General features: G+C 44.5%; 1 protein-coding gene across 1 annotated transcript in view; it reads left to right on the top strand.

Moving 5' to 3' along the window:
* The window catches only part of LOC119157813 (myosin heavy chain, skeletal muscle, adult-like), a 35,155-nt gene extending 14,892 nt beyond the window's left edge, over positions 1–20,263 (top strand). The window contains exons 3-42 of the mRNA XM_037409118.1: positions 3,443–3,584; positions 3,802–3,839; positions 4,391–4,633; positions 4,717–4,860; positions 4,954–5,110; positions 6,426–6,453; positions 6,552–6,663; positions 6,757–6,849; positions 6,973–7,036; positions 7,120–7,218; positions 7,324–7,427; positions 7,507–7,645; positions 8,384–8,502; positions 8,600–8,749; positions 9,101–9,271; positions 9,763–10,072; positions 10,227–10,300; positions 10,969–11,056; positions 11,151–11,268; positions 11,443–11,566; positions 11,652–11,788; positions 11,890–12,145; positions 12,910–13,152; positions 13,367–13,543; positions 13,629–13,774; positions 13,864–13,954; positions 14,043–14,432; positions 14,590–14,716; positions 14,875–14,993; positions 15,533–15,729; positions 16,138–16,321; positions 16,408–16,573; positions 16,746–16,870; positions 17,030–17,338; positions 17,439–17,642; positions 17,936–18,061; positions 18,157–18,327; positions 18,414–18,518; positions 18,658–18,753; positions 19,984–20,263. Coding sequence (XP_037265015.1) covers positions 4,427–4,633; positions 4,717–4,860; positions 4,954–5,110; positions 6,426–6,453; positions 6,552–6,663; positions 6,757–6,849; positions 6,973–7,036; positions 7,120–7,218; positions 7,324–7,427; positions 7,507–7,645; positions 8,384–8,502; positions 8,600–8,749; positions 9,101–9,271; positions 9,763–10,072; positions 10,227–10,300; positions 10,969–11,056; positions 11,151–11,268; positions 11,443–11,566; positions 11,652–11,788; positions 11,890–12,145; positions 12,910–13,152; positions 13,367–13,543; positions 13,629–13,774; positions 13,864–13,954; positions 14,043–14,432; positions 14,590–14,716; positions 14,875–14,993; positions 15,533–15,729; positions 16,138–16,321; positions 16,408–16,573; positions 16,746–16,870; positions 17,030–17,338; positions 17,439–17,642; positions 17,936–18,061; positions 18,157–18,327; positions 18,414–18,518; positions 18,658–18,753; positions 19,984–20,139 — 5,826 coding nt within the window. The 5' untranslated portion in view covers positions 3,443–3,584; positions 3,802–3,839; positions 4,391–4,426 and the 3' untranslated portion in view covers positions 20,140–20,263. The remainder of the gene's footprint in view (positions 1–3,442; positions 3,585–3,801; positions 3,840–4,390; positions 4,634–4,716; positions 4,861–4,953; positions 5,111–6,425; positions 6,454–6,551; positions 6,664–6,756; positions 6,850–6,972; positions 7,037–7,119; positions 7,219–7,323; positions 7,428–7,506; positions 7,646–8,383; positions 8,503–8,599; positions 8,750–9,100; positions 9,272–9,762; positions 10,073–10,226; positions 10,301–10,968; positions 11,057–11,150; positions 11,269–11,442; positions 11,567–11,651; positions 11,789–11,889; positions 12,146–12,909; positions 13,153–13,366; positions 13,544–13,628; positions 13,775–13,863; positions 13,955–14,042; positions 14,433–14,589; positions 14,717–14,874; positions 14,994–15,532; positions 15,730–16,137; positions 16,322–16,407; positions 16,574–16,745; positions 16,871–17,029; positions 17,339–17,438; positions 17,643–17,935; positions 18,062–18,156; positions 18,328–18,413; positions 18,519–18,657; positions 18,754–19,983) is intronic.
* Positions 20,264–20,520: the final 257 nt, after the last annotated feature.

The raw sequence follows: 20,520 nt of genomic DNA, 5'->3' as shown, positions 1-20,520 counted from the left end.
GTAATAAAGGAGGATTTCTACAACTAGTAGAAAGGTAGAAGTCTCCTCTGCCTTAGGGAAGATTTCAGCCATGTGGACATCTGTTTGGAGGGCAACAGCACTGGGCAAGCAATGCCAGAAGTTCCTAGACTGTGCTAGTAACAATATCCTAATGTAAATACTTGATGGGCAAAGCTGAGTATTGGAAGCAGGGATGAAGTAGTGATCAGTATGATCCCAGATGGCAGCTCAGGCTGCAGCAACCACATGATGACTGAGTGAAGGATCTAGCAGAAAGCTGGGGAGGTGAGCAACACAATTAGCACTCTGGCTTCATAAGACCAGAATTAATTGTATTCAGGGAACCGCTAGTTACAACACACTTGGCAGCATCTGTGAAGGAGAAGACTGTTCAGGAGAGATAGGTAGGCTTTAAAAGAAAATATGGAGAACTCAGGAACGAAGTACCTTATCCTGCAAGAAGATCAGGAATTTCAGGTTAGCTAAGCAGCAAACCTCTTGATGAACTAAACCACAAAAGTATGTAAGGGGTGGACGCAAAGACTGGCAACAAAATAGGAATATAAAACACTGCTTGGGTACTTAGGGGCATTAAGCGTAACAGTTCTGCATGGATGTAGAATGCAGTTCAGAGAAAATAGGTGTCTATCACTGAATGTGAAAGGCCATCTAGTGAGAGATGATACAAAAAGCACTTAAGTATGCGTCACCTTTTCTGCATCAGTCTTCATAAGCAAAGATTGTCCCCAAGCATCTGCATCTTCCGATGAGTTTGAGAAGGGATAACCAACAGTGGTGAAGTCCTAACCTTACTAAGTGAAGCTGGAATTACTAAGAGAAGCTGGAGGTATTCGTATCCATGGGGTTGAGTGTGACTGATCAAAGGATGCTGAAGGAGTTCACCTATGTAATTGCAAGACCCGTGTTTATCATTGGTGGAAAATCATGATGTGCAGGGAAGGTCTTGTATGACTGGGAAAAGGCTAATGTTATACTCAACTTTAAAAAAAGGCAGAAAGAAGGATCAGTGAAACGGTAAGCTTCTCAGTTTCACTTTAGTTATTCAAAAGATCACAGAATATGTCCTCTTGGTGTTTATTGCTCAAGATGTGAAGGACAAGAAGACAACTGAGAGCAGCCAGCATGTATTTACCAGGGAAAGTAACCATGCTGGACCAACCTCATTGGCTTCAGTGATGAAGCAACTGTTGCCTTTTATCAGTTCTTTTCTGATAATTAATTAGTATGTCTTTGCCCTTTCAGTCTACTAAAACTGAACTTCCCTTTGTTTCCTTATTTTTATGTGCTTTATAAACACAATCACATTGAATTTTGGGGGATATTTTAACTCCTCCAAGGATGTTATATTACATGGATTACCATAGATGAGTTCTTTAACAGCTTTATTTTCAACTATGTCCATGGCTGTATTTGAACCAGTTAAGTCAAGACTGCTCTTCCTTCATACCCTAACTGGTGGTTTCATGAAGTTCTTGCTGACAGTGTCCACAAGTGTACTTGTGGTACTACAACCCAAAATAACATTTGGCATTTTGTATGGAGTAGTTGTCTCCTATTGGTGTTACATTCATTGCTCTAGCAGTCTGGTAGTTCTCTCTTAATTGCAGTTGGTATTACTGTCCTGAGAGGAAAGCTGCCAAGAGATGAGGAGAGACTTGGTGAAAGGCCTGAAGCAGGAGTCTGAGGGACCTGAATTCCCTGAACAGTATGAGCATGGAGAAATATTAACACAGAACTTCAGTGCTGAACATGGCAAAAACTGAAAGGAATTCAGCTTCATAATTTCCACCTCTTTTGAGCGCAATCTGTTTGGTATGAGTCTACTGTTTCAACCAAAAAAGACGAGGCCATTGTCAGTATATGTACCCAATAACAGAATGTCTTATCTTTTCCCAGGGATCTGAGTGGTAGCTCAGTGGCAGCTGAACATAGAGGGAAATTTGTCAGACCTCTATTCCTATATGAATAATTACTTTGTGAAGGTTACATGATCAAATCAAATATTAAATGCTTCCCACATTAATGTATTGCACTACACTAGAATCCAAAATTACCACACTAGTCCTCTGGTAATGGGCAGCTCTTCTTCCTAATCCATGTGAAAAGATTAGACTTCTGATATATTCAACTGTCCCTGTAACTTGTGTAGGGAGCTCTGGGTTCAGCTCTGCAATTGGGTTCCAGTCTGGAGCCCAAAATATGGGTTCCGCAATGCCAGAGCACTCTTAGAAAGGGCTCTTACAGCACAGTGCATCATCTGATGCTTTGTATCACACTGGACCCCAGACATTGTGTTCCTAACTTCTTCCCCATGTATTCACTGGGATACTTTAATGATTGAAATGCAAATTACCAGGGAAAGAATATGTTTAGCTCTGGAAGATATGAAGAAATTTAAGTGATTACACCCTTTCCTAAAACTAGATCACTTAGTCTCCTGGACTACCAGAAAATTTCCTTTTCCCATACTATCAGCATTATACAAGACTACCTGCTACCTCTAATGCTCTGGTACAGGCAGTACTGTGTTGTTAGATTTTTCTGGGACTGTGAATGTTTGAAAATGCGTATTTTTATGGCATGGCAGTGCTAGACTGAGGAGTTATCAGAATGCATAATATCTGGAACTATATGCTGAAGTGATACATGTGATTATGTGTACACGCATCGTAGGTTAAGGCATGTTATTTTGGGGAGTTGTAGGTAGAGAGGGGCTGTGGAAGCTACTGGAACTTCAGATTTGACAGAAGCAACCGGTTATTTATGCAGACAATAATAGGAGCAAGCAAACATCAAATGCAAGTAAAAAGTATAAGAGCGTGAACAGTGAGAAAGCAGAGTTTCTTGGGGAATCACTTTTTAGATGAAATATGCACAAAACCATTCTAATTTGATACCGCTAAAGTCAGCTCAAGAATCTATGCAAGAGCTGCATTTCATAGAGTCTCCAATTACTCAGGTTCTGGCTTCCAGCTCCCTGTATTTTAAACCCTCTCAGCCATTGAAAGTGTCCTATACAGAAACCTCAGCTGTAATACATTTTGACTTCCTGCTTTTTAGAAAATACCACTGAAAAGTGTCTCTTAACAACAATTATGTGCTGGTTTTTGACATACTTTTCCTGTTCCTCTCAATGCATGTGTTCCTAAAGCATCATAGATGTTATCATCCCCATTGCGTGACTGAAAAGTTGCAGTATAAACATACCAAGGAAAGTACCATGGGTCAAGCAGCAAATCACTGGGGAAGCCAGCAATAGGAACCATAAGTCCCTGCATCCAAGTTCTCTAAGTGCCTTGAGTAGTCTAGATTCTCTCCTTAACACTCTTGACAAATTATTTATAGATGTATTCACGTAGTTAGTAAGATATAAAAATGTTCTAATTATATCATTCAAATCAAATGACAATTATGTCCTTAGTTTGCCAGACAATGCTTTGCCAAAAAGGGTTTGCCAGAAATGTTTTGACCGAAGAAAGGGGGAGCATCTGCAGCATCTGCAGACGACAGACTATAAAATCTCCCAGAGACAAGACTGGCCTGTCTCCACAGAAGGCTTCAAGGTAAGTGCATGCATTTTGGGAGCTTGAAGAAAGAGGACAATGCCCTTGCAATATCCCATTTCATTTCTCTTGCCTCTGGCAATCATTTCCGTGAGGGAATGCCCATGTGAACAGAAATTTTCAATATAATCTCAGTGCATGTCTGTGTCTTCAATCTATAATCTATCTCTGGAATTCTGTGCAGCAATAAGAAACAACTGTGATTCCTGTTTTACAGGGTTGGTCATTTTCCAGGATACAAGCTTGTCTCCAAAGGTAATACTCTGAATAATGCACTCCTAGACTACAGTGTAAGACAGGACTTTTATACACAGCTGCATGAATTATTTTTGTAAACCCTCATATTTCTGCTGACTTTTGCTTAGGCTAGACTGTTGAAAATAGAGAAGATCTAAAAAATGAAGTAAAGTTTCATTTTTAGCACACAAGGTAATACTTTTAATGAGAAAGTACCCTTGAAGACTCATCACGCATATTTAAGGACTAGAACAAACAGTGATTGTCTCTGGTTGTAGATTCTTTTATGTGAAGACCTCAAATCTAGTCAAATTCATTAAGGTGAGTTATCAAACTCTAGTCAATATTCAGATGTTCTATTTACTGTTACAAGGCCTACGTGCTTTAGAGGACTAAGTCCCACTCTTGGGTGGGACTAGAGTATATTTAAGTTCAAATCAAAGTGATCCCAGAGATTTTCTGGGAGGCTGGCTAGCAATTTGTTAGCTAAAGAGCAGGGAGTTTTCTTACTAATGTAGATTATATTATTTTTCTCAGTAATCTACAAACTTTTTTTTTTTCTCCACCAGACACCTCTGCTGACGTGCTTCCAGTAAAGTGCAGGAATGGCCTCTTCAGATGCTGAGATGGCTGTTTTTGGGGAGGCAGCTCCCTACCTCCGAAAGTCAGAAAAGGAGAGAATTGAGGCCCAGAACAAGCCTTTTGATGCCAAGACATCCGTCTTTGTGGCCCACCCTAAAGAATCCTTTGTGAAAGGAACAATCCAGAGCAGGGAATCAGGGAAGGTCACTGTCAAGACTGAAGCTGGAGAGGTGAGTAAAATGCAGGCTTGAGAACAGGATTTAATTCCTACTCTGGGCTCTTAGCTTACATATCAGTCTCTCTTCCTTGGTAGACCCTGACAGTGAAGGAAGATCAGGTCTTCTCCATGAACCCTCCCAAGTACGACAAGATCGAGGACATGGCCATGATGACCCACCTCCACGAGCCCGCTGTGCTGTACAACCTCAAAGAGCGTTACGCAGCCTGGATGATCTACGTAAGTACCAGCAGCAGCCTGCCTTTGGGCAGCCGGGAGGAACTGCTCTGCCAGGCCAAGTGGGAGCCAACGTGCTGTCTCCCTTCCTCGCAGACCTACTCGGGGCTCTTCTGCGTCACTGTCAACCCCTACAAGTGGCTGCCGGTGTACAACCCGGAGGTGGTGTTGGCCTACCGAGGCAAGAAGCGCCAGGAGGCCCCTCCACACATCTTCTCCATCTCGGACAATGCCTATCAGTTCATGCTGACTGGTGAGTGCTTGACTTCCTTTGAACTGCTCTTGCAATAAGCTATCTGTAGAGGGAAATGTAGGGTGTCCTGTGGAAATATGGTGCAACACTTAAAATATTATGTCTGTGAAATTAATTGAAGATTACTGTGCTTAACTATAATGGTCTGTGTGAGCTGTTCCTCTGTTCCCATTAAAAATTAGAAAGACCTGGACCTAATGAGAATAAATTCACTAGAAAGAAGACACCTATTTTCTGGTGTAGACTTCACTGCCTGTAGTGGGATCTTACATAGATGCATAGATTTATGTATCTTAATCACTAAACTAGTCTTAGCCAAAGAGTCTACAATAGTATCATGCATACCCTGTAAACAATGTGCATACAGTTAATTCAAATTTGCAATCATAAATGATAACAAGTAAAACAGAGTATCTGTGTTGAACAGGTACATAAACTGCACTTGATTATTAAGCAAATGGTATTCATGATAGAAAAGATGACCAGGTGGTCCAAAGTACATACAGCCTTAATGATCTATGTAACCCCTACACTGATCTATGCATCTGTAAATCGATTGTACCTTATAGCGAAAAGTTAACCTCAGAAAATAATGTCAAGGAAAAAATAAAGCTTTTAGCACTTAAATGGAATGGCTTTTAAAAAGTTCTATCTCCTTTCTCCTCTTCCTTCAGCCTTTTATTTCCTCTTCCCTAACTGTACATTAAAATCACAGATGTGAAGGATTTTAGATCTGCTTTTCTTTTCTTTTTTTCTTTTTTTTTTTTTTTTCTTCTTGTTACAAACTGGGAAATAGATCCAGAACAGAAAAATGAAAAATTAACCTCATCTATTTATGATCTCGGGAATAAATAATTCCTACATATACATAGGGGTTAAAAAAAAAAGTATGAAAAATAGTTTAAAGGATTGGTCTGATGTTTCTGTTGTTCATGGCACCTCCAAATTTCTATAACATTACTCAGGAAAATTGTAACTTCAGAAGAATTTACATGCTGTCAAAGCCCAGCCTCAATATTTTTGTTACATGTACTTACTTAATAAGACAGAAAAAAGTAGCCTGATGAGAAGACAATGTCTTGAATGGTGTAAGTCTACAAAAGTTTCTGTGAAATGAAAGTCTTTACTGATCTAGTTGATAATACCTAAAGCACTGCTGGGAACACCAGAAGTACCCACTAGAATTCACAGGGCTTTTCACTGTCTTCTAGCCCTGTATTCTCTGGAAGCTCAGTTCATATTTTTCTCCTAGTTTTTTAGTTCTTTCTTATTCATGAACACTATACAAACCTTTCTTACATCCTTCTTTTCACAGATCGCGAGAACCAGTCGATCCTGATCACGTACGTACACCCCCTGCTCGGGTCCCTGCAGGGCTGCCCGGTGCCAGGGGACCTCCTGCCTGACCACACGCTCTCTGTGTCTCTCTTTGGTTTGACAGCGGAGAATCTGGTGCCGGGAAGACTGTGAACACAAAGCGCGTCATCCAGTACTTTGCAACAATTGCAGCGAGCGGGGAGAAGAAGAAAGAGGAGCAGTCAGGCAAAATGCAGGTAAAGTAACAGGTGCTGGCTGGAATCAATGCTTTCCTCTGTTCCTGACGTGATTTTTGGAAAGGATAAGCAGCAATAATTCTCATCCTGCAGGGAACGCTTGAGGATCAAATCATCAGCGCCAACCCACTGCTGGAGGCCTTTGGAAACGCCAAGACCGTGAGGAACGACAACTCCTCACGCTTTGTAAGCTGTTTTAGGAGAAATTGCTCCTTGTTGTAACAGTAGTGATGGGCTAGTGGCATTCTCACAGAAGGAGACAGCAATGAAACGCCTCCAGGCTGAAATGCCGCTGCTTCTCCTTAACAGGGCAAATTCATCAGAATCCACTTTGGGGCCACAGGCAAACTGGCTTCTGCTGACATTGAAACTTGTAAGTCGCTCTCCTGGCCTGATCCCACTCCTTCTATTCACTTCCCAGTTCTTGTACTCACTCTGTCCTACCCTCCTTGACAGACCTGCTGGAGAAGTCCAGAGTCACTTTCCAGCTTAAAGCAGAAAGAAGCTACCACATATTCTATCAGATCATGTCCAACAAGAAGCCAGAGCTAATTGGTAGGAAGATTACTAGATTTTTTGGAGAAAGACCACTGAGCAATGTCTTATTGTGTCATCTGGAAAGCTAAAGTAAACTTGTTTTTCCTTTTTTATTGCTTTCAGACATGCTCCTCATTACCACCAACCCTTACGATTTCCATTTCGTGAGTCAAGGTGAAATCACTGTTCCAAGCATTGATGACCAAGAGGAACTGATGGCTACAGATGTAAGTAACTTACAAAACAGGTCATTTGGTTGATATGAGCCCTGGTACATATACATCTACTTTACTGTTGCTGTTGTAGAGTGCCATTGACATCCTGGGCTTCACTGCTGATGAGAAGACAGCCATTTACAAGCTGACAGGGGCTGTCATGCACTATGGGAACTTGAAGTTCAAGCAGAAACAGAGAGAGGAGCAGGCAGAGCCCGATGGCACAGAAGGTACCAGCAGATTCAGCAAACTTTCCAAAAGACATTGGCTTTCTCACCAAAAGGAGGACTTAGGCAGTTTTCAGGCTTTAAATATACAAAAGTGTAAACTGAAAAAAGTATTTTTTCAATGTCGGTATGACAGTTGAGACATGTATCTCTTCTGATTATACCTGTAATTCTATTCTGTGATGACTTAAATAAGAGACCTGGGGTACACTGCCAGGAAGCCAGGAGGCATGGATGTCAATTCCTGTAACATTATTAGTTATACTTTAGTTGGAACACATCTTGTAATTTCTGCTGTACTGTGGAGTAGGGAAATGGTTCAGCCCTAACAGGATGGGTGGCTGTGCTCCTATTAATCCTCACCTACCGGGGGGAAGTCTGATGTGAGATGCGTGTTTCACTAGTCACTGTTACAGTAGGAAGTTCAATCCATGCCTCCGAGCTCTCTGAGTGATGAATCCTCTTGCTATACAACTAGAAAGAATGGGTGACTTCCCATAGTCCTGCCTGAGAAAAGGTGAAAAGAATGTGTTCTTTTGAAGAACACTTGTAGAAACAAAGTTCAGAAAGTGGTGTAGACTCTGAATACAACAGAGAAATTAACTTTGTAGCTTTCACTAATTTTTTTTTGTGCAATACAAATTTTTTTGTGTGATAGCGAACATTGCTGTTACATTTTAGACAGTCCCTCAAGGACCAACATTTAGAAATATATATTTGTCTCTCTTTTTCGGTGTTTAGTGGCTGACAAGGCTGCCTACCTGATGGGTCTGAACTCAGCTGACCTTCTCAAGGCCCTCTGCTACCCCCGAGTCAAGGTTGGGAATGAGTATGTGACCAAGGGTCAAACTGTGCAGCAGGTAGGACAAATGTGGTAGCCTGGGACATGCTTTGATGGTCCCCATTGACTCTCCTCTGCTGAGTATAGTAACCTCCAAACCTTTCTCCTTGCTTTAGGTGAACAATTCAGTGGGTGCTCTGGCAAAGGCTGTCTATGAGAAGATGTTCTTGTGGATGGTTGTTCGTATCAACCAACAGCTGGATACCAAACAACCCAGACAGTACTTCATCGGTGTCCTGGACATCGCTGGCTTTGAGATCTTTGATGTAAGGAACACTGTTTCCCTAGTGTTTTCATACAAGGACAATTAAGAGTAAATTGAAGACGCATTTTTAATAGAAGTTAGTATCTTTCTATTCTTATTTGCAGGACTTTTGGATTCACCATTTTATCCTGAAAAATAATTATAGAATCCTAATCTCCTAATTACACTGATTTTGAAACACTGTATTTTTTCTAAATGCAAAGCCTATCCTAGAGAGATAGCATAGAAAAACTACATAGGAAGAGGCCTTTTATTTTAACTATCACCCATGATGAATTAGGATTGCACAAGAAAACACTTTGCTATTATTGCTGAACCTTGACAACATTGCATGTCTTTTCGTGTCTGGCAGTTCAATAGCTTTGAGCAGCTGTGTATCAACTTCACCAACGAGAAGCTGCAACAGTTCTTCAACCACCACATGTTCGTGCTGGAGCAGGAGGAGTATAAGAAGGAAGGAATTGAGTGGACATTCATTGACTTTGGGATGGACCTGGCTGCCTGCATTGAGCTCATTGAGAAGGTACCCTTCCTGTTCAAGTCTGTTATTTGTTGAATCTTCCCTATTTGCCAAGAGATGTACTTAAGAATATTTGAGAATATTCTGTTTTTTTCAAGTATATGCCCTGTAAAAGTGGCAATGGGGGGAAGTGGTTTTGGAGGTCATACTCAGATATCAGGAGTTTTGGTGGCAGTATTCATCTCCAGATCACATGAAAGATGAAGTTATAGAAAAGACTGTCATATTCTGTAAGGACCTGCAAGTAATCAAGATTTATGTGGGGGGTAGTGTTTTGCAATGTCATATTTGTAATTTTTTCATCAGCAAAGGCATTTACATAAGTTCAAATGAAACAGGAACGCTGGAAAAAAGTTGGGCTTTAGTTAATTTTCTCTGAATTATTGTGTTGAAATGCATGGGAACAGCTTTCTCTTCTGACTCCAGCAACTTTCGAGCCAAGGGATATCTTCTTTCTAAACTGTTTCTCTCTCGTTTGTTGTAATGTCTTCCAGCCCATGGGCATCTTCTCCATCCTGGAAGAGGAGTGCATGTTCCCCAAGGCAACTGACACCTCTTTCAAGAACAAGCTCTACGACCAGCACCTGGGCAAGTCCAGCAACTTCCAGAAGCCCAAGCCTGCCAAAGGCAAGGCTGAGGCCCACTTCTCCCTGGTGCACTATGCTGGCACGGTGGACTATAACATCTCCGGCTGGCTGGAGAAGAACAAGGACCCCCTGAATGAAACTGTCATTGGGTTGTACCAGAAATCCTCTGTGAAGACACTGGCCTTACTCTTTGCCAACTATGGTGGAGCAGATGCAGGTCAGCTCTGTGAAAATTGTACTTTCAGTGTGGGACACTGTTGATGCAGAATTAAAGTAGTAAACACTGAACATTTAAAAATGTTTTGTGTTCTGCAGTCTCTAAGATGCAATATCTATCTTTTAATGCTTTTTTTCTTTTCTTCCATTTGCAGAGGGGGGTGGTGGTGGCAAAAAGGGTGGCAAGAAGAAGGGTTCTTCTTTCCAGACTGTCTCAGCTCTTTTCCGGGTACAGTACTGCATTCGTTATCTCTTTGTCATATGAAGAAAAGGGGTGAGCTAATATTAAATTTGAAAGGGCTATTTTGCATTGTTGTAACAGTGGTAAAATTCTTTGGAAATTGCACATCAGGTTTTCCAGGATCAACTTCAATTTTGTTAATAAGTTGTGTTCATAATAAGCATTCAGTGTCCAAAGATCATAAAAATCTAATTCATTGTTTGTAGAGGATATTATTTGATCTTCATATTTTTATGATTTGAGTCAGACTGGAAATATAATTTAGCATGTCTGCATTCCTGTGTGGTTGATGTGTTGAGGAATTCAGTAAAAGTCTCCTCTTAAACATTCTCCAATGACATACTTATTTGAAGAAAAGCCCAGTTTTTTTAAACTTAACTAGATTGGCTTTAGAAGGCAACACATGAAAGACCTAAAAATTAATTACTTTGTGTGAAAGCATGAAATCGTGTATTAGTTTCCGCTGGATCAATAGTAACATAGTAGTATTTCAGTCTTAAAAAATGGTACTCAACATCTTCAAATAGAAGAAATATTTGGTTTCTGTGGCTTTACTTAAGTGTTCTGAAATCCAGCTAATTTTGAGAAGTGGTAAAGTCATTGCCATGGGCTTGATAAGCATTGGACATAGGAAACTCACTGACTGATCCCTCTAGGAAAACTTGAACAAGCTGATGACGAATCTACGGAGCACTCACCCCCATTTTGTCCGTTGCATCATCCCAAATGAAACAAAAACACCTGGTAAGACGCTCAAGCAGAAGGAGAACTCCCTCTGATACATCCCTTCCCCTCTGCAATGGAGACTCTGGCATTCATTTGTGCTCGGAATTTCTAGGTGCCATGGAGCATGAACTGGTACTTCACCAGCTGCGATGCAACGGCGTGCTGGAAGGCATCAGAATTTGTAGGAAAGGTTTCCCCAGCAGAGTCCTTTACGCTGACTTCAAGCAGAGGTAAGAGCACTGCACCTCTCAGCACCATTAAACTCAACGTTGGTTCATTCATGTAGGTTCATGCAGGCTGGACTCTGTTGTCAAAAATAGCTACCTGTGAGCTGGTGGGGCCCAGTAGCTGGTGTGTGTTGCTTGGGGAAAAACAGCCTTGTCTTTCCCTTGCTCCTTCCACAGATACAAGGTGCTTAATGCCAGCGCTATCCCAGAGGGACAGTTCATTGACAGCAAGAAGGCCTCTGAGAAGCTGCTTGGGTCAATCGATGTGGATCACACCCAGTACAAATTCGGCCACACCAAGGTACAAGCCCTCCTTGACTCACTCACAGCATGTCTGTGCTTTGCTCTGCCTGACAGTGACGGGCTGCAACATTCCCTTTCTCAAGGTCTTCTTCAAAGCTGGGCTGCTGGGACTCCTGGAGGAGATGAGGGATGAGAAGCTGGCACAGCTCATCACCCGCACACAGGCCAGGTGCAGAGGCTTCCTGATGAGAGTGGAGTACCAGAGAATGGTGGAGAGGAGGTAGACATTCCCCAGCTTCACTTAAAGCCCCTGTCCCTGGGGGAAACTGTTGGCACTCATCATACTGAAGATATTCAATGTGCGCTTTAATTGTGCTTCAGGGAGTCCATCTTCTGCATCCAGTACAACGTTCGTGCATTCATGAACGTGAAGCACTGGCCCTGGATGAAGCTGTTCTTCAAGATCAAGCCCTTGCTGAAGAGTGCAGAGTCTGAGAAGGAGATGGCCAACATGAAGGAAGAGTTTGAGAAAACCAAGGAAGAGCTTGCAAAGTCTGAGGCAAAGAGGAAGGAGCTGGAGGAGAAAATGGTGAAACTGATGCAGGAAAAAAACGATCTGCAGCTCCAAGTGCAGGCTGTGAGTAACTTCTTTACTTTTTTTTCACGTGAGGGAAATGATTAAATAAGATCTAACTCTTCTTGCATACTACAGAACTCTCAAATTACACACTGAACTGCCTTAAAAATAATTTTAAGTTGAACACCATGTAACTAAAGGTAAAATTCAGGCCACATACTTTCCCCACTCAGTTGCACTATTACAAAGTACAGTTTAAGCTAAAGAAAGACTTTTTAGTCTTAAAGGCCTGCAGGGACATGTCTCCACATGAGTTCATGACAGAAAGCTTCATTACAGACAGTGTCATGTATTTAGTGGAGCAGGGACAATGATTCCATTGACCAACAACTCTGCCTTAATGCAGTTGTCAAAATGAGGAGCCTCGTGCCATTTCTCATGGTGTATCTCACCTGAGCCCTGCTCCCAGAAGATACAGATGACCATTACATCCCACGACACTAAAGCTGGCCTTGTACATAAATTTGAATACGGTACATTATAAAATGCAGTTACTTTCTAAAGGCAAAACGGAAAACATCGATTAAATGCAAGTAACCCTCTGACATACCTGAAATAAGCCAGGTGAAATGTAGTGGAGGTACACACTGTATATATTGATAAAAAAGTGAGGAAAAAAGAAACTGATTTAAAGACTTGTTCTAAATTTATAATTCATACTGCAACTGAACAGTAACCTTTTCACAAAAAGTAATCCCAAAAGTCTTACTGATGCACATCTGTTCCTTCGACATTAAGTACCCATTCCCGTATTTTCCCACCAGGAAGCTGATGCTTTGGCTGATGCTGAGGAAAGGTGTGACCAGCTCATCAAAACCAAGATCCAGCTGGAAGCCAAAGTAAAGGAGGTGACTGAAAGGGCTGAGGATGAGGAGGAAATCAATGCTGAGCTGACAGCCAAGAAGAGGAAACTGGAGGATGAATGTTCTGAGCTCAAGAAAGATATTGATGACCTGGAGTTAACACTGGCCAAGGTCGAGAAGGAAAAGCATGCCACCGAAAACAAGGTACACACATGGGGCTTCATGGAAATGGAACAAGACTCTCAGAGTACAAGCTTGCTACTGTAAGACGTGCTGTCTTTGGAGAATTTTGATCTGGGCCTTGTGTGAGCATTGAAAGGATAAACGAAACACCTGGCAAAACACTGCAAAGTGAAAACATCACTGCACCAGTGAACATGTTTTCTAAGCAGTTTTGACACTTACTTCATGTTTGTAGGTGAAAAACCTCACAGAGGAGATGGCAGCCCTGGACGAGACCATTGCCAAGCTGACTAAAGAGAAGAAAGCCCTCCAAGAGGCCCATCAGCAGACACTGGATGACCTGCAGGCAGAGGAGGACAAAGTCAATACGCTGACCAAAGCTAAGACCAAGCTGGAGCAGCAAGTGGACGATGTAAGCACACAGGCATACAGCAAGAGCAGGACAGGTTTAGAGTTATACCTGGCTGGCAGCGCACTGATGGCCTTGTTCTTCTTAGCTGGAAGGGTGCCTGGAGCAAGAGAAGAAACTGCGCATGGACCTTGAGAGAGCTAAGAGGAAACTCGAAGGAGACCTGAAGCTGGCCCATGACAGCATCATGGATTTGGAGAACGACAAGCAGCAGCTGGATGAGAAACTGAAGAAGTAAGTGTGGCTGTGGGGCACCAGACTGTGGGGCTGGTGCGCTTGGGGGTGTTTTGCTCAGACGCTAACACAGTTTGCTTTGCCCAAAGGAAAGACTTTGAAATCAGCCAGATCCAGAGCAAAATTGAGGATGAGCAGCTCCTGGGCATGCAGTTACAGAAGAAGATCAAGGAGCTGCAGGCAAGTGTCTGGCCCTTCCCCTCTCTCAGCCAGTCTCAGGTCGGGAAGGAGGAGGGCATGGGTGCGAAGGGTGCCTAATGTTCCCCAGGCTCGTATTGAGGAGCTGGAGGAGGAAATTGAGGCAGAGCGAACCTCTCGGGCAAAAGCCGAGAAGCATCGGGCTGACCTGTCGAGGGAGCTAGAGGAGATCAGCGAGCGCCTGGAAGAAGCCGGAGGGGCTACCGCCGCTCAGATTGAGATGAACAAGAAGCGTGAGGCAGAATTTCAGAAGATGCGTCGCGACCTGGAGGAGGCCACGCTGCAGCACGAAGCCACGGCTGCGGCCCTGCGCAAGAAGCACGCGGACAGCACCGCTGAGCTTGGGGAGCAGATCGACAACCTGCAGCGAGTGAAGCAGAAGCTGGAGAAGGAGAAGAGTGAGCTCAAGATGGAGATTGACGACTTGGCCAGTAACATGGAGTCTGTCTCCAAAGCCAAGGTACAGAGTTCCTGTCAGGTTACTTTTCTATGATACATGATTTTGAGCCTTCTGATTATGTTTTGCTCTCACATACTCTTTTCTTGTTTTTCATGATGAGAACAGCAGTCTAGAATTTAGTGAAAGTCCTGTTTCCTTGCATGTATTTGTTATATAGGCAAACCTGGAGAAGATGTGCCGCACTCTGGAAGATCAATTAAGTGAGATTAAGACAAGAGAAGAGGAGCATCAGCGCATGATCAATGACCTCAATACTCAAAGAGCCCGTCTGCAGACAGAAGCAGGTAACACACCCTCACGCTTTTCTCAAATGGTAGAACATGTAACCGATGATGAAAAAGAATGATGTTTTACTCATTTTGGTCTATAGTCTGTAAGCTGGTATACAGAGTTGTAAATACTACAAAGTCTAAAATAAAAGTTTATGTATAAAATTTCACAGGTGAATATTCACGCCAGGTGGAAGAAAAAGATGCTTTGATATCTCAGCTATCCAGAGGCAAGCAGGCATTTACTCAACAGATTGAGGAACTGAAAAGACATTTAGAGGAGGAAATAAAGGTAAAGGTACTTCCTGTAAGGGGTTTAACTTTGGATTCAGATTCCTACTTTCACATAAAATCAGAATGTGTTATCCATGTCATTTTAATTTGAGAGGTCTCCAAACTTGATGGACAATTTTGCCATCTGACTTCACGGTGTTGGAAGAAAAGCTGAGGAGTACATCAACTCCAAAGTAGATGTTGAGACAGGGAAGGACAACTTTAAGACTCAGATAAATGATGGCATGGAAAAAAATCTTGAGATATATCTGAAAACCTGTTTTTCTTAATGTGCTTTTCTCTAATTGAACCTGCAACTTTAGTATATATTTACAAAGATTCAATCAATACCAGCTTCATACTTGTCATTTAGAGTTTTCCCATCACCTTTGCTGAATGATTGAAACAATAAGAAATCTTAGAATCTAGGATAGATGTACCTTTTTACCTTGGACTGACTTTAAACGTCAGATTCAAAAAATTCTCAACAACTTCTCCTAAGTTAACATTCTATTGTCTCACAGGTAATTCATTGTCCCAATCCCAATATCCATCCAGGCCAAGAACGCGCTGGCCCACGCCTTGCAGTCTGCTCGCCACGACTGTGACCTGCTGCGGGAGCAATACGAGGAGGAGCAGGAAGCCAAGGGGGAGCTGCAGCGCGCCCTGTCCAAGGCCAACAGCGAAGTGGCCCAGTGGAGAACCAAATACGAGACGGACGCTATTCAGCGCACGGAGGAGCTGGAGGAGGCCAAGTACGTGGGAAGCGGGATGTCAAACGGCTGGAGAAGACTGAGGCTGTCAAGGGAAAGTGGAGTCTCTGGGAGTGGGTTACGACAGGGGTGGGACAAAGGCAGGGATCTGTTGTCTTTGTGGTAGAGGGGTCAGAGGGAGAGACAGGAAAGCGTGCTGTGGAAAAAGTGCAAACTGGAAGGACAAACGTAGCCCTTAGGGCTAGAAATGCGGAACCAGGCTGAATACTCCTTAGGTGCTAGGACACAGAGTGACAGAACCTGTAGGCAGCATGCAGTCTTGGAACAGAAAAAACACTGTGAAAGGCACTGGGCTCAGAGCCCCCAGAAGTGGCCAGCTGCCCTCTCACCGAAGTACAAAATGGGCTGCCCTCTGGTCTCTGACCTGGAGCTGTACTTATCTCCTCCCAGGAAGAAGCTGGCCCAGCGCCTGCAGGAAGCAGAGGAACACGTTGAAGCTGTGAATGCCAAATGTGCCTCCCTGGAGAAGACAAAGCAGAGGCTGCAGAATGAAGTGGAGGACCTGATGATTGACGTGGAGCGATCAAATGCTGCCTGCGCAGCTCTGGATAAGAAGCAGAAGAACTTTGACAAGGTCTTGTGCGCTCCAGCCCTGGGGTTCCTGGGCAGAGCGTCCCCTCCCGATTGCCACATCCACGCTCACGTGCCGTTTCCCTTCAGATCCTGGCAGAATGGAAGCAGAAGTATGAGGAAACGCAGGCTGAGCTGGAGGCCTCCCAGAAGGAGGCTCGCTCCCTCAGCACGGAGCTGTTTAAGATGAAGAATGCCTACGAGGAGTCCCTGGACCACCTGGAAACGCTGAAGCGTGAGAACAAGAACTTGCAGCGTAAGTCCCTGGCCCTCCGCTCCTGGCTGGGCTTTCCCACTGTCCACCACTACCCACCGCTCCACAGGGGTCTGTGCCTGCGTGTCTGCAAAGATGCCCGTCACCTTGGTGCGGCAGGGCCCTTCCCGTTCTGCTCCGTGCCTGACCGTGCCGTTGGCCTTTGCACCCACAGAGGAGATCGCTGACCTCACAGAGCAGATTGCAGAGGGAGGCAAGGCCATTCATGAGCTGGAGAAAGCCAAGAAGCAGATTGAGCAGGAGAAATCTGAACTCCAGGCCTCGCTGGAGGAAGCTGAGGTACACATGGTGTTAACAAAAGGTGTCCAGACTGTAAGTGTGGGAGTAGTGATTTGCAGAGACAGCAGGAAAGAAGCCTAGATTTCAGGAAGTACTGCATAAGAGATAGGTTTGAAAGGAAGCAGTAGATTAAATCATTATTCCTGCTGATTTGTCCAGGCCGCCCTTGAACATGAAGAGGGGAAAATCCTGCGCCTCCAGCTTGAGCTCAACCAGGTGAAGTCTGAGATTGACAGGAAGATAGCAGAGAAAGATGAAGAGATCGACCAGATGAAAAGGAACCACCTCAGAATTGTGGAGTCCTTGCAGAGCAGCCTGGACGCTGAGATCAGGAGCAGGAATGAGGCCCTGCGGCTGAAGAAGAAGATGGAGGGAGACCTGAATGAAATGGAGATCCAGCTGAGCCATGCCAACCGCGTGGCTGCAGAGGCACAAAAGAACCTGAGAAACACGCAGGCCGTGCTCAAGGTCCGTTCAGCAAAGCTACAGGGAGAGAAATGACGTCCCTGACAATTCTGGTGCACAAGCGCACGCTGCCACCTTGCCATTTCTCTTGTCCTTTTTACAGGATACCCAGCTACACTTGGACGATGCTCTGAGGACGCAGGAGGACCTGAAGGAGCAGGTGGCCATGGTGGAGCGCCGAGCAAACCTGCTGCAGGCTGAAATTGAGGAGCTGCGGGCAGCCCTGGAGCAGACGGAGCGGTCAAGGAAGGTGGCTGAGCAGGAGCTTCTGGATGCCACCGAACGAGTGCAGCTCCTCCATACCCAGGTATGGGCATGGTGCAATAGCAGTTGTGCTGGTACTGAACATACATGGAAGGCTACTATATTCCAGAGGATAGGCAGTACTAGCATGATCGAATGATCTCTGTACTGCTGTCCACAAGGCAAGGCATGCTCAGAACCCATCCCCTGAACCCACTACTGACACTTTCTAGAGAACCATTTTAGAAAGTATTCCAGTGTCTGAACTGCAAGCTTGAAGAGAGGGAACTTGGCTCAGGCTGTAGGTTTGGTATCGCAGGCTCTATGATAAAAATCTCACCATCTCTCTTTGCACAGAACACCAGCTTGATCAACACCAAGAAGAAGCTGGAGACAGACATTACCCAAATCCAGAGTGAAATGGAGGATACGATCCAGGAAGCCCGCAATGCTGAAGAGAAGGCCAAGAAGGCCATCACAGATGTGAGTTGGGGGCTCCCTTCAGTGCCGATGGTGGCTGTATTTTCCCTCAGATGGTCTCCAGCCCCACAATGGCTTTGACTCTTTGCTCTCATCAGGCAGCCATGATGGCAGAAGAGCTGAAGAAGGAGCAGGACACCAGCGCCCACCTGGAGAGGATGAAGAAGAACCTGGACCAGACGGTGAAGGACCTGCAGCACCGTCTGGATGAGGCCGAGCAGCTGGCTCTGAAGGGAGGCAAGAAGCAAATCCAGAAGCTGGAGGCCAGAGTGCGTGGGGCTTTTCTTTGTGCATGAGTGAGCACGCCACGTTAGCAGCCAGCAGGGAAGCTCCAAAGATGGGCTTCTCGTTGCAGGTGCGGGAGCTGGAAGGGGAGGTGGATGCTGAGCAGAAGCGCAGCGCTGAAGCCGTGAAGGGCATGCGCAAGTACGAGAGGAGGGTGAAGGAGCTGACCTACCAGGTAAGGCAGGAGGCCTCCTTGGCCTCATACACCCTCTCCCAGGAAGCAAATATTTTTGCACTTGGTTGTCAAGGGGAATTGTTAACTCACATGGTGGGAAAACTGATTCACGCTCTTTCCTGCTTTCCAACCACTCCAGTCTGAGGAGGACCGGAAGAATATTCTCAGGCTGCAGGATCTGGTGGACAAGCTGCAAATGAAGGTGAAATCCTACAAGAGACAAGCTGAAGAAGCTGTAAGTGTTGCTTGTAGTGGTAACAAGCATTACTTTCTGAGGATGGACATAAATATGGGAAATGTATATGAATGTTTTGGGAAGTATAGAAACTGATGAAGAATGATGGACTCGAAGTGGAGAGAAAGATTGGTTAGTCATCTGGAAATGGTTTCTTGTGCCTGCAACAAAGTTCTTCTAAATCTTGTAGCTTGTAGGCAGTGGTTATACATGAGAAATGTAATGACTCTAGGAACTCTCCTGATAGTATGGTTGACATTTCTTTCTTTTGGTCCTGCTTCTGATAGGAATAAACCAAGGCATGTCCTGCAATTTTTTTTTTTTTTATATATATAGGAGGACAGATGGACTGACACGGCTTACAACAAGCCTGTCTGCTGATAATATTTTGAGACAGGGTCCTTCCTGCATAGACCAGTATAGTCAGGTTTTGCTGTCCTATGTTGAGTGAATGATATGTGAGAGAGGCATGTTACGGGTTCTGACTGACTCATCTCTTCTAGCTTCTTCACCTTATATCAGAAAGTGCAGACTCAGGACATTGAGCCACAAGAGGATACCGAGATACTTAGCTCATCTGCTGAACTGGAAATGTTTCAATTTCTTCTGCAAAGCAATGTTTTTCATAAGACAAACTTACGATATATATGACTGCACACAGTGGCTGGAAGAGGAGGGTGGATTGTGGTGGGTGTTGTACAGCTAAAGAAGAAGAAGTGGAATTACCTAACAGTGCTGTCATAGTGGACATGAGAAAAGAAGGAGAATCTGTACTCACCAAGTGGGGAGTGGCAGGAAGGGCCAGATAATTCCTCCCAGATAATAGCACACAAACTCAGCTTCAGGGAGTATACATGTTCTTTCTTGGTGCTGCTGCTCTTTCTTTAGCCCCAGCCTTTGAGTATAAGGAATAACACACTACAGCCTAAACAGCTTTTTCTCAACAGCTAAAATCAGAAACTGCTGTGCTGTCCATCTCCTTTTGCACATTCCAGAGGGCAGAACAGGAATAACAATTCAAAAGCTGTTGTTAGTTGGTTAGGATGGCAGTCTAAACATGAAAGGATGAGGAGATCTGTGTGAGGCTTCTGGGCCAGCAGTAGTAGGTGGGAGATAGGAGTTCTGTGCCCTCCCCTGGGGAACAGCTGCAGCCCCGCAAGGCCGAGAGGTGCAGGTGGAGTGAAACCCCTGCCCTGGGCTCCTCACCACCAACTCCCTCTCCCCACACAGGAGGAACTGTCCAATGTCAACCTCTCCAAGTTCCGCAAGATCCAGCACGAGCTGGAGGAAGCCGAGGAGCGGGCTGACATTGCAGAGTCACAGGTCAACAAGCTCCGAGCAAAGAGCCGCGAGTTTCATGGCAAGAAGATAGCAGAGGAGGAGTGAGGATGTCATGAGTCAGCAAAGTGACCCGAGGGCTGCACAAAATGTGAACCTCTTGGTCTCTTTCTTCTGTAATTAGTCTTTGTACCCACCTCAATGTCTAGAGAATAAAGACCGTAGATTGCTCGCACACATGCTATGAACAGTGCCTTCTTTGGGTTTTTTTCTGACCAAGCTTGGGATACCACATCGCACAAGTTTTCTTATTTTTCCTGGCTGGGGGAAGAGAGAAGCTAATGCAAACTCTGGATTGAGATCCCACAAGCTTAGAGGCCGGCCATTCCTGGGGAGACCCTGATTGTCCTACTGTGCCCTCTTCCATCTCTGGCAGCTCCTTGCCCTGCTCCTGCCCTCACATCCTCTTCATGCTTCTCCCATTGTCTT

The sequence above is a fragment of the Falco rusticolus genome, chromosome 1 (assembly GCF_015220075.1).
Source record: "Falco rusticolus isolate bFalRus1 chromosome 1, bFalRus1.pri, whole genome shotgun sequence".
Lineage (NCBI taxonomy): Eukaryota > Metazoa > Chordata > Aves > Falconiformes > Falconidae > Falco > Falco rusticolus.
This window is presented reverse-complemented; position numbering and strand designations above follow the sequence as displayed.